Here is a 16,617-nt window from a genome sequence, read left to right as displayed (position 1 = left end):
TTAAGTATCCATTTACACTAAACTTAAAATTTCTTTTTGTAACATAAGGATTCCATGTCAATTGCAACTCCCCATCTCTCCAAAAAGAGGTTTTTGCATGAGATATTGTAGTCCCTATCACAAGATTGGAATATCTACCCATAGAAAATGTGAATGAATCAAAAATATTAAGAAGGGGATCAAAAAACAAATTATTTCACATAATTATAGTAAGAGACACACAACTATTTTGACTTCAAGAGGATGTCAAAGTATTGTTATAGACCACGTGAGATTGCAACAATGATTTAGTTTTCCTAACCAACTATTTGTTCAAGATGTGAATGACCCTAATAGTCTACAAATCTTTTTTTTAAATAACAATTAGATGTTTCTCAAGATGAGGTGATACAATCTCATGAAGGGGAACATATTGGTCCTTTCCTTCTTAATGTTGGCCTTCTCTATCACGAGGAGTGCCTCTACCTATACTTTTGTTTGATTTCACACTCTAATAATTTAATTTCTTATTGAATATAGATTCAACATATACTTTTTAAAATAAAGAATTGACATCCATACCATTGGAGGGTGGCATATAAAAATTCATTCACCGAAAAATTTAGAAGCTCTCCCACATAGAAGCATTCATGAACTACTAGTTGATTGGAGAATTTAAATGTTGTTTGCATCACATTTTAGTCTAATTTTGATATCCATAAATAGAAAAGATAATTTTTTTAGAGTTATCAAAGTACTTCACCTTATTGTTATCCAACCAGTTTTCAAACTTGAGATACGTCGCATCTCTCAATTGAACATAAACATTGTACTACACGATAAACACCTCTATATTTTTAATTATGAAGCTATATGTGCTCAACATGTGAAATAACATAGTAATACAACATAGGCATCTTGATTACCCCTCAAGTGATAAAAATTATCACTGGTCAGGTCCTTGATAGGTCCAGGTTCACATAAGGATTATCTTTAAGATATTTTTTGTATGTGGTGTGCTTTTAAGCTCATTATTCATTAAACGGAAATTTTGAAGCTCATTATTTTTCAAAGGAGTCTTTTGGGGTAAATTATTTTTTGGTAGAGGATCTGCTAGTTGATTTGTTTCTTCTATGCTTGCATAAATTACATTTATGTATAATTAGACCTAATTATAAATTATAAAAATAATTCCAATTAGAAACCCCCAATACTTGGCCTAAAAATTACTAATTCACCTAATAACTAAATTTTTTTTATTAAAATCGAAAAAATAACTTACACTTGATTTTAGGGATAACAAAAGCACATGATTTACATATTGCATTAGTATATAATTGAAATTTTTCTTCAAAATATGGTGGATGATTATGTGAATAAAAATAACTTCTATGTATTATAAATACATTTCGATAATTGGAAACATAATATAGATCTAGGAAATAGATTCATCATAATAGTTCCAACTCTATATATGTTTCAAAATGGTTTCAAGGATTGGATATGAAAATGTAAATTGTAAAATAAATTTGATATGTATTAAATGAGCATATTGTACTATATTGTAAGAGTGAGTGAGTGAGTGAGTGAGTGTGTGTGTGTGTGTGTGTGTGTGTGTGTGTGTGTGTGTGTGTGTGTGTGTGTGTGTGTGTGTGTGTGTGTGTGTGTGTGAGAGAGAGAGAGAGAGAGAGAGAGAGAGAGAGAGAGAGAGAGAGAGAGAGAGAGAGAGAGAGAGAGAGAGAGATTAACATGCAAATTCAATATTTATATATGGAAACACACTAGTATAATATGAGACCATTTTCTTAGTGTTCTATGTCTAGATACACACTATATTCCTTAATAAGAAACATCATGTATCAAAATATTTGTTTCTTGCATATGAGTAAATTGCTTTGACAATCATTGTTAATCCATAAATGTATAATTTCAAGATTAAACATAATTTAATATACACTTTCAGTTAAGATAATCAAAATATTACCACTTTAAATTAAAATGGAACAATTCAAGTATAATTGATTTTTATATGTGTCTTTGTAAATAATCACCATATCTACTAAGATAACAAAAGAGATCAAATTTCTAGTTCTGACCAAAATGGTTGGCAATTCTTTTTATACGAAGATCCAAATTCCACACATACCCTTTTTTATGAAGGAGATCTGCCTCTTTGCCTACAACAATTCACAAAAGAAATTAGTTTTTTCCATACAAGAACCATTTTCTTAATCCCCATGAATGTAACAATTTAAAGTTTCATAAGCCATGAAAGCCTAATTAATGTCATCATTCCTCAATTTGAAAATAACTTCTTGCTTAGGAAGAGTAAAATGGGTACTTCGAGTTTAGTAATTAATGTCATCATTCCTCGATTTCAAAATAAGTTCTTACTTAGGAAGAGTCTAAGGGGTACTCTAGTTCAGTGGGCTTGAATGACAAGTCTTCCTTTTACTTGTTTTCAATGTAAGATACAAAGATAATACAAACAAACAAATATCAAATAACCACCTAACTCTTACTTATTATCATTATAGTAAAATGAGATGATACACAATAGTAGATAATAACTTTCCTTTTATATATGAAACAATTGTAATAAAAAACAAAAGCTACATAATAAAAACAAACATCTACCTTTTTCTATGCCCATTCTTGGAAATAAGATACTACACAATTAAAGGAGAACTATCTCTCTTTTCCATATAAAAAATGAAATAGTATACAATAAATAACCACTCCACTCTTATCTATGTTCATTCAATAAAAAATAAGACCCAACATAAAGCATTACATATAATTTAATAATTTAATAATATAAAATATATCTATATTATGATAATATGTTGAAAGCATAATAGGTTTGATAATAATGTTTGCATGTATCCAGAGCATTATAGATAACTTGTTTGAAGTTGTTAGAGAGCCAAGTCCCATTGGGGTAGATAAAGAGACTAAGAGCACCATCCCTATCTGTTGGGACAAGTATTGAGCTTGTGACATGTATCATCAGGGTATTCAGGAGAAGAATAGTCTGCATCTGTATAGTAGAGATCACCCTGACATGGATCATACCCATCTTCACAGCACCATCCAATCGACGGACTGCATTTATCATTCTCAATATCGCAACATTCATTGACACAATTATCAGCACTTTTGTAGGACCACGCATCACATGGGCCTAACACAACTTCTGCCATACCAGCCATGAAGACTAAACAAGTTAGTATCACCACCATGCATCACAATTTCTTCACCTTTTCCATTTCACAAAACTCTTGTGAAGAAATGCTAACTATTGAATGTTGGAAATAAGCAGGCAAAGTAATAAACCATTTTCACAGGCGAGAGTGCAAACTTAAAAATGAAATTCAAATTAACCGCAGCTGTCGCTAACTACAGCTGTCACTATCTTCGAGGAGAGTTAAAACAAACGAAATAGAAAACAAAAAAGAGACAGAATGCTAGATGGGCCCACACCAACCACCTAAGTGGTCAAAGCTTAGTGTGTGATGGTTAAGCCAGGTCCTTGTATGTTTAAATCAATTATGAATGAAACAACCCTCAAACAAAGTGAAGAAGCTCAGGAAATATTAAGAAGGGTGAGGGAGTATTATAAAAGTCAATGGATGGTGTGGATACGGACTACGGCTACCCAAGCAACCGATTCGACTGCCTGGGTATGACCCCCATCGTTATGCACCATGCCTCCTCATGCCCTGCATCCCATCCTGCATTGTGCGACTGTACTCACCTCGCCTGAGCATAACAGAGGGATGTATGCACAAGAAGATTGTAGGCTACAAACAATATTTGCATGTCATAATCAAACCCAGAGCATTAAATGACACACCAAATTGCATTAACAAAAAAACTAGGAATGTTCTTTCACAACATTTGTATGTGTAGCAGAGGTAGAAATGGGTTTTTAAGGTGCTCAAAATTGGGATCATTTTTCATTCTATTTTAATCGGGATTACTCTTGGGATGTCACAGAATAGATGTGTCATTGCCCCTCTCATTGCTGCTCTTGGATTTCATGAGTTCTTTGAAGAAATGGGGCTTGGCGGATGTATTGCTTTGGTATATTGTGTTCAAATTGTGCCATGTTTCACTATTATTTAATTGTTGACAAAGTACCAGTAACTATTTTACAAACTATCCAGAAATCTTCACATTTACATTGATCCAGATCTGCTGTAATCAGCAGTTGTGATTGGTGAACCATCTGCCTCCCCACTCTTCACTAGGCAAAAGGTATGCAAGTTCTACTCTACGCAGCAGTTTTGCTTTGATTTTCATATCATTGGTATATATTTTTTCTTTGATTTTCATATCTTGTTTGCTTTGTTCCACTTTGTCAAACAAGAATTGGGGCCAAGATGACGAAAAGATAAAACAACCAAGCTCCAAAGTTGAGTTAAAATCTAATGATACATATGCCAAACATTTCTTCTTTTCCATCATTTTAAACCATTGCTTTTGAGTACATGAAAAAATACCCATATGTATTGGCATCCACAAATAAAAATTCCATTCGATTAATATAATTTAGGTACAGAATGTCTAAGAAAGTCTTGAGTTAGTGATTATATGGATAGTTGGTATGAGTTTTCAACTGTTTATCTTGTATTATTGGATTTAGTGTAGATTATCCTCTCCAGTTACAATTAGCCATCCATTATCAGAAATGTCTAATCCCATTTATTCATCATCATTCTAAAGAACTATAAACAATATTTAGTAATTTATTGTTTTAAAGAAGCACGGGATCATATTTACTAATCTATTGGTCTGTAGAAGATAATAGATTGTTGAACTAATCTAAAATAGTGAATTACATCATTCTAATTAAAATTATCATGTTTAACAAAATAATTTTTTATAATTAATAGAATATAATAAAGTTAATTTTTCATCTTCAATATTTTACTTTTTTTACTTTTTGAAATATTAAAAATATAATATCCTAATTAAGTATAATTATATTAAAAATATATATTTATTAAAGCACTTGATAATAATAAATTGAATTATTTTTTCATTCTTTTTCTTGTTGATAATATTTAATTATGTCCACAATCAAAAGTCTTTCAGCTAATAATAAAAAAATGTAAAGAACAATTTGTAATTAAACTAGGGGAGGAGTACCAAGAGCTACTATAGTAATTTTGAATCCTAAGCTACTTAATGATACAATATATTTTGACCATTTTCTTAGTCTCATATATAACTCAAGTTGCTGATAAGTGATCTCTGAACTTATCTATCAACTTATCTATCATGAGATTTTGGCTTGATCTCTGATTCAAAAAATTTAATGTAAATTAGAATGACATGTTTCATAAATCAAAAAAAATTCTAACAATCTTTAAGTTATAATATTTTTAATGAAAAGTAATGTCTTAAGATTTTTTAACTATGTTATTCCTATTTTAGGTTTCTTAATATCTATTTGAAATAGAAAATATAATATCTTTAGGACTAACCTATGTTATTTATATTAATATACAAGTATGCACAAACTAGCTTACAGAAATGAGAAACAATTAGAAATAGATAATTTAGAAAACTTAACTTGCTACTTTGCAAAATAAGATTGAAGAGAAGAATAATTAAATCTATAGTAGAAAATGGTATTTAAAATTGGATTGGCACAAAAACTAAGACATAGTGGAAATAATATAGATAATGATAACATGACATTTGCCTTAGATTTTATATTGGATCAATACTCTCTCAAAGATGAAATCATATGTCTAGGGTACCATTTTGATAATGGACTAATCTTTTGAGTGTTAATTCAACATACACTTTTTAAAATCATATACTCTTGTTCACATATTCATGGGGATCTTACTGAACCTAAATCATAGCATGCACATTTGTGACATACTAAAGAATCCTCTTATTTTCAAACAATAATGCCCCAAAATTATTTTTTCTTGTCATACAAGACAATGGGGATCACCATAAGTGAAGAAAAAAGAGTGTTGATCTTATTTCTTTTACCACATTGAAAAGGGAGAAGACCCTAACAACTACAAAAAATTCAAATGTTGAACAAGTGCAATTATTTTTCAGTTAATAAAATGGAAATGAAATGATTGACAATGATATATATGATCTAGAGAAAACTAGGAAAGAAGGTTGAATTTCAAAAAAAGGAAATCGAAAGAAATATAACAGACAAATTTTGATGTTGAAAACAAAATTATAAGATAATAACTAATCTAATGATTTTGAAAATTAAATAAATGATACAATTTTAACCATAATTAAACATGAGTTGAATATGACTATTTTAATAATAAAATAAATAGTATACACATACAATTAGAATAATATCTATTATTCTACATTTAAAATAGTATAATTAAATTAGGTCAAGTAATTTACATTAGATCATATAAAAAAATTCTAGTTTTTAAATTAAGCATGCATCTACATCATCTAGTATAAAATACATGATTGTAAGTTTGGGCTCCTTGGGGCATTTCTTTTATACTACTATCCATGAGTTGTACACTATTTGCATTAAGTATTATAAGGGACTTTTATCAACACCTATGAAGGTTATAGTAAATGTATTCGAACAAGCACTTATGGGGCTATGTAATGTGTAGTGAAATAATTATAGCTTCACACATAATTATGTCATTTATCTATGTATTTGTATTAAAATTGTACTCATAAATCAAATTTAAACTTTACAAATTTTTAAGCTTGCGAAACTTTCACATTATATCACAATTTATATTTATAATTAGCTAAGTAAGTAGTCATAAGAAATAAATTATAATCTAATAGGATCAATGGGTTATGGGTGCAATCTACTATCTATTGTTTCTCTTCACCTTTACTTAATAAAATTTCCCACATATTTAATTTCTCTTGAATTAAAAAATAGTACATAGAAAGCATAAGATGTGCCTAATTATAAAAGTTTCAAAGGCTTAAAATAAGAAAAGAAAACTACAAAAAGAGGGACATGAATGGGAGAAAACAAGTGAGAAGAGCTTAATGATCAAAAGGTGATAAGACTAGGGTCCCCAAGTATTCTCCATCCCCTGTGAAGAACTAATATTTGTTGTGAATATAAAGTATAAGAGGATGATAAGGTGAGAAAGGTTTTTATTTCCCATCCTTTATTTTATTTTTGGGAAATGAAAGATTATAAAGCAATTTTATTATATTAGATGTTGATAATACATTACTAATATAAAAAATGATTTCTATAAAAAGATGACAAACCTATTGTCCCAAATTTTTGTAGTTTCAAAACTTGGGATTGATTATTAAATTTTAAATCTTTTAGGAATTTGGCACACATTTCAAAGTGTATTTTTATCTCTCAATGTGTTCGTTAACAAATGTACATTCTTGATCTTCATTTTTGTTACGTTTTATTTTCTAGAAAACAACTCTTCATCAAATTTTAGATTTCTAAATGTAATTACTTGTAATTGGGTCCTAGAGTTTTTATTACAAATTCAAAGCTTTATATTTATTTGTTTTAAGAAATTCCACTTGTATCACATACCTTAAAACCATAAATACATCTTCAAAACTTATAACACCTTTTCATTTAATTTTCATTTTCCCTCTAATCTAGGAATACCTCTTGGCTTTGGTATATTATTGCATATCTTGTGTTTGCTTATTGCTTTGTTCATTACGAGTGAGCGTTCAAGCATAAAGAAAAGGTACAATAGAGAAAAATGCATTGCAAAGATTACTAGGTATTTTTTTGGATCTCTATAACACTTGGATTTGGAACTAAAATGAACATCTCATGTGTTTACTTGAGTGCTTTTACATGCTTTAATAGATTCACACTTCATTTGTTGCTCTAAAATTGGATTTAGATTTGCTTTGACGCATATATGTTTCACATAGTAATTAGGCCCTATGAACACTATTTGGGAGATCTTGAGAGACTAAGCTTCATTCACTTTCTTTACATGTGAAGCTCCTCTTGATAATAGATCCCCTTGTAGGTAGGGAAGGATATTTGTTATTGTCTCACTATTTTGCTTGGGTTTGTCCTCAACATCCACTACTACTTTCTCTTTTGAGACTGGTGGTGTTTGAAATGTCCCTTTACTAATTTTATATGATATTTCAAGCCTATAATCAGATCTTTAAAATCAAAAAACCAATATTTCAAAGATCCACCAATTTCTCAATAAACCCCAAATCGGGTATGCCCGAAATAGTGCCAAAAACTTCACAGCTTCACATATTATTAATAAATCTGAAAGTGGAAATTTTTATAAAAATTTCACCAGCATAATAGCCTACAAAATGACATTTCTAGATCTATATAACATTTACACAACAGCTCCCAAACAGAGGATAAAAACAATGCTCATCTGGCTCCCAAAAACAACACAGAATAGCTCGAAAACACCACAAAAACACTAATAATCTATCACAAAAGTATAATAATGACCAAATACATATATTCAGATCTATTTTAACATCTAGAAATCTAAAATACAGCAGCAACCCAAACTGATATGAAATACTCAACTGGAAACACCAAACTCTTACAAAAAACACACCCGAAAACCCACAAATCAGCATTGATCAGCACAGAGGAAAAATTTGCATGAGCATGCACATGGAATGGCTTTAAATTCCCATCCTTAACCTTCCTATAAACCTAAAAACTCCCATTCTTGGGTATCCTTCTCCACAAGTTTGGCAGCCTCTGAAGAACAACAAAAAAATGAGCAAAATCAAGTTCTGGAATGAGCCCAAAATGCCTCCAAACCCCTTAAAAGAGGGCATAACCCTAACTCAAATCCAAGAGGGGTTAATAAAACATATTTCAATAATAATTTTCATTTATGAGTCCAATGGTTTCCAAATATTAACCCCTTTTTTTCTGAAACTTCAGCTTCTTGGGCCTGCCTGCCTTTGGCAAAAATTATTATTTTTAATTATTTGAAAAGGGAAATGAAAAGTCCTCCCCTCCTAAATATTGCTTGTCCTCAAGAAATGGCTGAAAAATAAACCAATCAATCCACTTGGATCCCAAATGTAGTCATGAACTATACTACTGTCAATTAACATAGGCTCCTGCAATATCCTCTGCAATATAACCAAGAGGAATCCATAATCAAACTGACAATTACAGCTCAACCAAACTCCAAAATCACCATTGCCACAGTCAAAAACCCATGAGACACAAAATCTTAGAACATCAGAACCTAAGTAAAGTGGACAAATCAAACTGCCAACACAGTAAATACCATCAATGCGTCCCACTGGCCTATGTGGAATGTACAATCCAACTCTGCAACAATGGTGAACACTCCCAAATGAAACTATACCAAGTATGGGGAATCCACACACTGTACAACTCCTGCAGTCAAGACAACTCTGCAAATCACCAGCCACTATCTCATAACCATAACTCCCATGCACTGCTGATGGTGAAAAGACATTACAAGATAAATAGCAAGAAATGTAACCCAAACCAAATTTTCCATGAACAAGTGATACAGCCCACTGTGACTAACCACCAGCTAAGTTAGGAGATGTCATAGCCAAAGGAGTAGAATCAATAACAACAACCGTTGAAGCATCACTCCCAAAATCCTACACTAAGTCATGTATTATCAAGCTGTCAACTGCAGAACCTATCACCATGTCATGCCCATCACAACTCTCATCCTGAGGAATCAAACTATCCCATAATTGATGACAAGCACTAGGAACCAAAGTACATCTTTGTATCATCATCTCATCAACATGGTCATCAAAGATAAATTGATGAGCATGCCTCACAGTGTAGTGTCGATATAATGCGCCAATCTCAGTCGGTGGCTCAGACTGCAATCCAAATGAAACTAACTACAATCGATCACTAACCAAGTTGGAATTGACTACTACCTTCGAAGACATTACCAAGGGAGTAATATTACTAGCAGGAACCATGCCAACTGCCCGCTCACCAACATCACACATGATCTTTAATACAACATCTCTAGTCTTTGTGCCATTAGTACTAGAGGCTACCACCATTTCAGGCATACCACAACAATTTGCTGCAACACCCAACTCAACTGAACCTGACTCTAGTGGGAATGAACCCAATATGCCAATGTTAGTATCAAGGATAGATGCATCCCCATCTCCACTGTCTCTGACAATCTCGACCATGGACATCCTCAAATCACTAGACACCATAGCTTGTGACTGTACAGAATCTGGTAAAGATTGCAGTCGCTCCAACTCCATGGTCACCTTAGTCAAATGAAACTGCAACTCCTCGAAAGCCAACTGTGTACTCTCAAGAATCTCAAAAGTCACCTCAAGTTGTTGAGTAAGCTCACTCACCTCATCTTCCTTGGCCAATAATGTGTCATATGCTGTACTCCCCCACTCCGTAAGATAATATCTGTCAGCTACCAACTGCATATAATTATGTCTCAAAATCCAAATAGCCTCCCATAAAGAGTGGATATCTATCAAGGAAAGATAACTGCCTTCCTGCTCATCACTAGTAGGAGAACCCCATCCATAAGCTACTAACAACTGACGAGAAACATCAAAATGCTGGCAAGCGATAGCAATGTCTCATTCACTAACTCTCAATTTATTAGACACATGATGGCACTGGCTAGACTGTCTCCTACGAACCTCCTCTGATGCACTGTCTAAAGGAGTATCCTCAAAGTTACTAGCCTCTAGAGTATTACCATCCATATCCTGTGAATCAACTCCAAAGCTCATATCAACATATGGAGTATCAAAAACTGTAGCACTGATGTCTAACTCCTTTGTATCAAAAGAAATTGCCAAGGAGACTAAGTCTTCAAAACTAACCACTGCATCCTCATGGATGTCATCAATGCCAATATGATCCTGGGACTCATCTGTACACACTGCCAAATATGAAAGATCGTCAACACATTCCAGCAAGTATGGTCGACTGGATATATGAACAAAGCCCAACACCGATGTATAAAAACTAATACCAGCATCGGACAAGCTACTAGCACAAGAAAAGACAACATCATGCAATCTGCTAATCAAATCCATGATAGCACCCAAACAAATACTACTACCAAAAAGTGTTAAAGATCTCCAGTCAACTGAATCCCAAACACCAATATAACAATCTCGAGTCCATGTCTGTAAACTAGAATCAGTTGGTAACTCAAGAAAACTCCTCACCTGAGTAATATGACCAATACTAACTAACTTCACATACCTATCATGATGAGATAATGAAGTCACAATACTGTCTTTGTTCACTTTCAGCTGGCTGGACAAATCATGTGAAGTACTACCAGCCTCAACATCATGTGTCAAAGCATCTAACTGTTCCTGGTACTCTTTCTCAGCAAAGTCATGAATGCTCAATGTCTGCTCATCTCTAGCAAGTATCTCACCATCATGCACAACAACATCCTCATAATCATCATCTGAACCCACTACGCTGTAGTCACTACCTGTTGTAACTATACCATCGTGAATACCTGTGACATCACCCTTTGATGACCTGTATACAATTGTCTCAATTTGAGTATCAAGTTAACCATTACTATCAATTTGCATAATATCCTTTCTCACTACCTCCTATGGTGGAGTAGAATCTGAGACCTCTGCCTGGCTATAAGCTAGTTTCTCAAACTCCTCATGCAAGTTCTTAGTAACTATGTCATCTGCCCTGTGAGAAAATCTACCAAATAGAAATCTAGTCAACTTATCCATCTTAGTTGGGTTGGACAGCATGTCATTCATCATACGGTGGTGCTCAACCAACTGTTCAGACATGTCATGGCTTATTTTCCTAAGTTTATTTTGAATGTCTAAATAACCATCCTTTCTACTGTTCTAACTCTGGATATCAATTGTCCAAGATAATGTCCTCTGAGACTCTATACCATACCTATCCATTCTAGATAAAGTAGAGTGTAACCCCAATAGGTTATAACTTCTTCAAACACCAAGAATCTTTATACTTCAGTTGTTTGACATTTCGTCAAACACTTTGCAAGCAAGGGGTCGTATGACTGATATTTTTTTTTCAGATTGCTGCAAGGACTCTTGTTTCGATTTGAATCAAAGATGATGCTTACAAAAAGACTCCACATTGTCTAAACAATGACCTAACATGAATGTGCAACTAATTTGGCAATATTCAATACAAATATGAGAATTAAACTACTTGCAATATGCAGCTACAACAACTAGTAATTATGACAAATACCTTGGATGTCTTGGAAGAATTTCTTTGCAATCTCATTTAGATCAGCCATACTTTTTCCTTCCTTGAATTTTGTATTTTTACTTTCAACTGAAGTTTTGATCAAAATTTCTTTATTTTTTTCTCGCTACAAATATCCCTTTTCTCTTTCACTCAATTGCATGCAACCATAAATTTTGACATGCAGCTAATTAGAAGCAACATGCAAATGATTAGAAGTAGCATGCAACCATAAATTTTGACATGCAGCTGATTAGAAGCAACATGCAACCATAAATTATGACATGCAAGATTTGGGTAGTTGTCAAAACTGACATGCAAACTTCTACAAACCCTCAGGCTGGCAAGATCATAGCTCTGATACCACTGAAATGTCCCTTTACTAATTTTATATGATATTTCAAGCCTCTAATAAGATCTTTAAAATCAAACAACCAATATTTCAAAGATCCACCAATTTCTCAATAAACCCCAAATCGGGTATGTCCGAAATAGTGCCAAAAACTTCACAGCTTCACATATTATTAATAAATCTGAAAGTGGACACTTTTATAAAAATTTCAGCAGAATAACAGCCTAAAAAATGACATTTCTAGATCTATATAACATTTACACAACAGCTCCCAAATGGAGGATAAAAATAATGCTCATTGGGCTCCTGAAAACAACACAAAATAGCTCGGAAACACCACAAAAAAACTAATAATCTATCATAGAAGTATAATCATGACCAAATACATATATTTAGATCTATTTTAACATCTAATAGTATGAAATACAGTAGCAACCCAAACTGATATGAAATACTCAATTGGAAACACCAAACTCTTACAAAAAACACACCCGAAAATCCACAAATTTGCACTGTTCAACACAAAGGCAAACTCTACATGAGCATGCACATGGAATGGATTTAAAATCTCATACTTAGCCTTCCTAGAAACCTACAAAATCCCATTCTTGGGTCTCCTTCTCCACAATTTTGGCAGCCTCTGGAGAACAACAAAGAAATGAACAAAATCAAGTTCTAGAATGAGCCCAAAATGCCTCCAAACCCCTTAAAAGAGGGCATAACCCTAACTCATGTCCAAGAGGGGTTAATAAAATATATTTTAGTAATAATTTTCATTTATTAGTCCAATAGTTTCCAAAGATTAGCCCCTTTTTTCTGAAACTTCACTTTCTTGGGCCTGCCTGCCTTTGGCAAAAATTATTATTTTTAATTATTTGAAAATGGACCTGACAGTGTTTGTTGTTGGATTTTCCTATTCACTAGTGTTTTCCCTCTCATGCCAGTTATGACTAGGTTTCAAGTGAGTCATGGTAAACAACCTCAAGTTAACTTTGGTCAATTACCCTAAGTTCCAACTCGTCAAAAATGTAAAGGAAAAGAACCTATCTTTGATCAAACACCTAAGGGAGAAATGGAAATTGAGTTTACTCCTCCTAGCAATCTTAGTAAATTGAACATACCTAGGCCTTCTTCACTTTTTGAGCAAGACTTGTTATTCACTAGAAGCAAAGATAAAAGCATGGAGATGTCTTATCATTGATGTCAATACAATTCTTTCCTTTTGTCATTATTCTTGCCTCTCTTGGTCATCTCAAAACTATCCCATTGAGATTACATTCCATGTTAGTTGTACTCAAGTTCATTCAAAATTATTATAAGCTTAAATTAATGTACATACATAACACGAAGCATAGTATTAAAAAGTAAATTAGGTGATCATCTTTAATGACACAATAAATGAATTAGTTAGCGATAAATAATGATGAATTAGAATATATGACTAGTGGAATAATCAAATTAGATTTCAATAAATATAAATTTATAAGTGACAACATGATTTCCTAGTAAAGGTTTTGAAATTATAGAAATTTATTTTCTATATAAGAGGAATTCGCTTATTAGGGCAATATGAATGATGTGTCCTAGGCTTGCACTAACATGCATCTCATTACTAGATCACAAGATTAGAAAAATATAGAATAAAATATATAATATCAACTTCTAATATAATTTTGAGAAATCATTTTATTGATTGTATAGTGAAATTATTTCATATCGAGGATATAATTGTATCTATTGTGATTTCAATATACTAATTTTTTTATTGATGATATATGTAATAATCCCTGTTAGTTTTTTTTAAACATGTTTCAACAAGTTAAGGGTCACTAACCATATTAATATTCCTCAGAATGGATACAAAGTTTAAATGGCAATCACTCATCAAACTACCTGTGCAAGATGTCCCCAATGAAGGGAATAATTTTTCAAGTGCACAACTAGAGTGGACACCTATTGGACATCATAATGCAAAAATGGATTTATGTGCTACTATCCCTCTTGAGAGACTCTCTCACTTTGTCAAGGGAGAAGGTCTACTAGATGGTATAGAAACAACATTCATACAAAAAGAACATAATGAGATGAACTTGACCAACCCTACTAACCATGCTACCAAGATGATATCAAGGTTTGTTTAGATTTAGTATAATAATTAAGCATGCAATATTCTAATTTTTTAAAATTTATTGATTATAAATTGGTATAAATATATTTTTACATGTATATACAGATATCATTGTGCATTTGGACCTGATGATAATAGAAGAAAACCCCAAACAAATATGCAAAGGTTACCAAGATTTGCAAAGAAAAGGGGTTGTAAAACGCGCTTTTGTGTTAAAGTTATGGATGGAAGACCAGATATTGCCATCATTACTTATAATGAGTTTAGTCATCAAGATGCTAATGGTGAATTTTGTCATGGAAAGGATGACCCTTCTGGTGATCCAAGGAGTATGGTTGCACCAAGATTGTCAAATGAATATAAATCTTATATTGAGTCATTGTTATTGATGGGTGTGGAGGTTTCCACAATATGTGAGAAACATTATTTGGATCCTTGTCTTACAAAGTTAATGAATAAGAGGGACACATTTCTACTAATAAAAGATGTAATGAATGCATGGAAAAGGGTGCATTCCCCTCGATCACAAAAAAATGAAAATGATGCCAAAAGTGTAAGTTTATGGCATGCACAGGAGAAAGACAACTTCTTCTACTATAAAAAGCTCAATAGTGGAGAAGACATTCCATTTATCATAGGTATTCAAGCACCATGGATGCGAGAGATGATGGTGAGACATTCACATAACTCTATTATAGCAATGGATTCCACTTTTTCAACAAAAAATTATGCTATGAGTATACATATATGTCAATTATATTAATATATTTTAGTTTAGTTCATCTAAAATTTATCTAAAATCTTAATTTATTGATTTCTTCATGTGCAGTATGAGTTATATTCATTACTTGTATTTGATGAACAAGAAGCTGATGTACCTATTGCCTGGGCCATATTGTCAAGAAATAAAGTTGATGATATAAATGGGTGGCTCGCAAAAGTTTACAAAAGAGGCAAGCAATATAAAGAAGATTGGCAAGTCAATGCATTCATGACCGATGATGCTAGTGCCGAGATTGAAACAATTAGGTTTGATAATCCTCTAATTATATTTGATATATAGGTTTTAAAACTACACATTTCATTATTTAAACATATAATTTTAGTTGAATAACTGATTATATTTGAATGCTACTTATTAATACTTATAATGTAACTTGTAGATTGTCCTTCAATTGTCTAGCACTTTTATGTATCTAGCATGTACGCAGGGCATGGCTAAAGAATGTCTACAAGTGAGTCATTTCTACTTAAAATACATATAAAGTTATATTTGTTAATATCATAGCTTGATATTATATTTTTTATTATAGGTTTGTAAGAAATAAGGATGTTGCAACAAATATGTTCACTGGACTAGGTGAGATAATGTATGCCATAAGTAATGATGGAGATGTCACTACTCATCTAATAAAAAAATTTATAGATGAATTCAAAGAACAAAAAGAGTTTATTGATTACTTTCGAAAGACTTGGTGTCATGATGAGAGACGCATTGGTAAGATCATATACATTATTCATTACATTATATTTTTATTTTTATTGCTTGGTTCTTTTATTATATATATGCTAAGACATTATTATACTTTTTTTCATAGAAATGTGGGCAAAAAACTTTAGAGGTTTCTCTCATGCAAATCAAGATACTAATGCCTCCATAGAGTAATACCACATGCAGATCAAGAGTCACTACTTGACAGATTGTTCTAGAAAATGCACAAGGAGAATGGATTGGCTCATTCATGTTCTTCTTCATAGGGTAGAGTCGTACTATAAAAATAAGAGATACATGCAGTTATCTGGGTTTCTAACCAACTTCAAAAATGAAAGATACTACCTAACTTCTTTAGAGAGATAAAAAAAATAGCAGATACATATTGCTACCTATATGACCTTCCTGATACATTTAAAGTTAGAAGTCAAACCACT

At 32.3% G+C, this 16,617-nt stretch overlaps 1 protein-coding gene across 1 annotated transcript; it reads left to right on the top strand.

The window, feature by feature from the left end:
* Nucleotides 1-3,607: 3,607 nt before the first annotated feature.
* LOC149546147 (uncharacterized) lies at nt 3,608-15,751 on the top strand. Its single transcript, XM_089793895.1, has 3 exons — nt 3,608-3,720; nt 14,794-15,358; nt 15,518-15,751. The coding sequence occupies exons 1-3, from the start codon at nt 3,608-3,610 to the stop codon at nt 15,749-15,751; spliced, it is 912 nt and encodes a 303-aa protein (XP_089650021.1).
* The last annotated feature ends 866 nt before the right edge of the window (nt 15,752-16,617 follow it).

This window comes from Cupressus sempervirens, chromosome 7, assembly GCF_028749045.1.
Source record: "Cupressus sempervirens isolate cs-2001-9-10 chromosome 7, ASM2874904v1, whole genome shotgun sequence".
In the NCBI taxonomy this organism is placed as follows: domain Eukaryota; kingdom Viridiplantae; phylum Streptophyta; class Pinopsida; order Cupressales; family Cupressaceae; genus Cupressus; species Cupressus sempervirens.
Note: the sequence above shows the minus strand (reverse complement) of the source record. Positions and strands in the feature narration are given on the sequence as shown.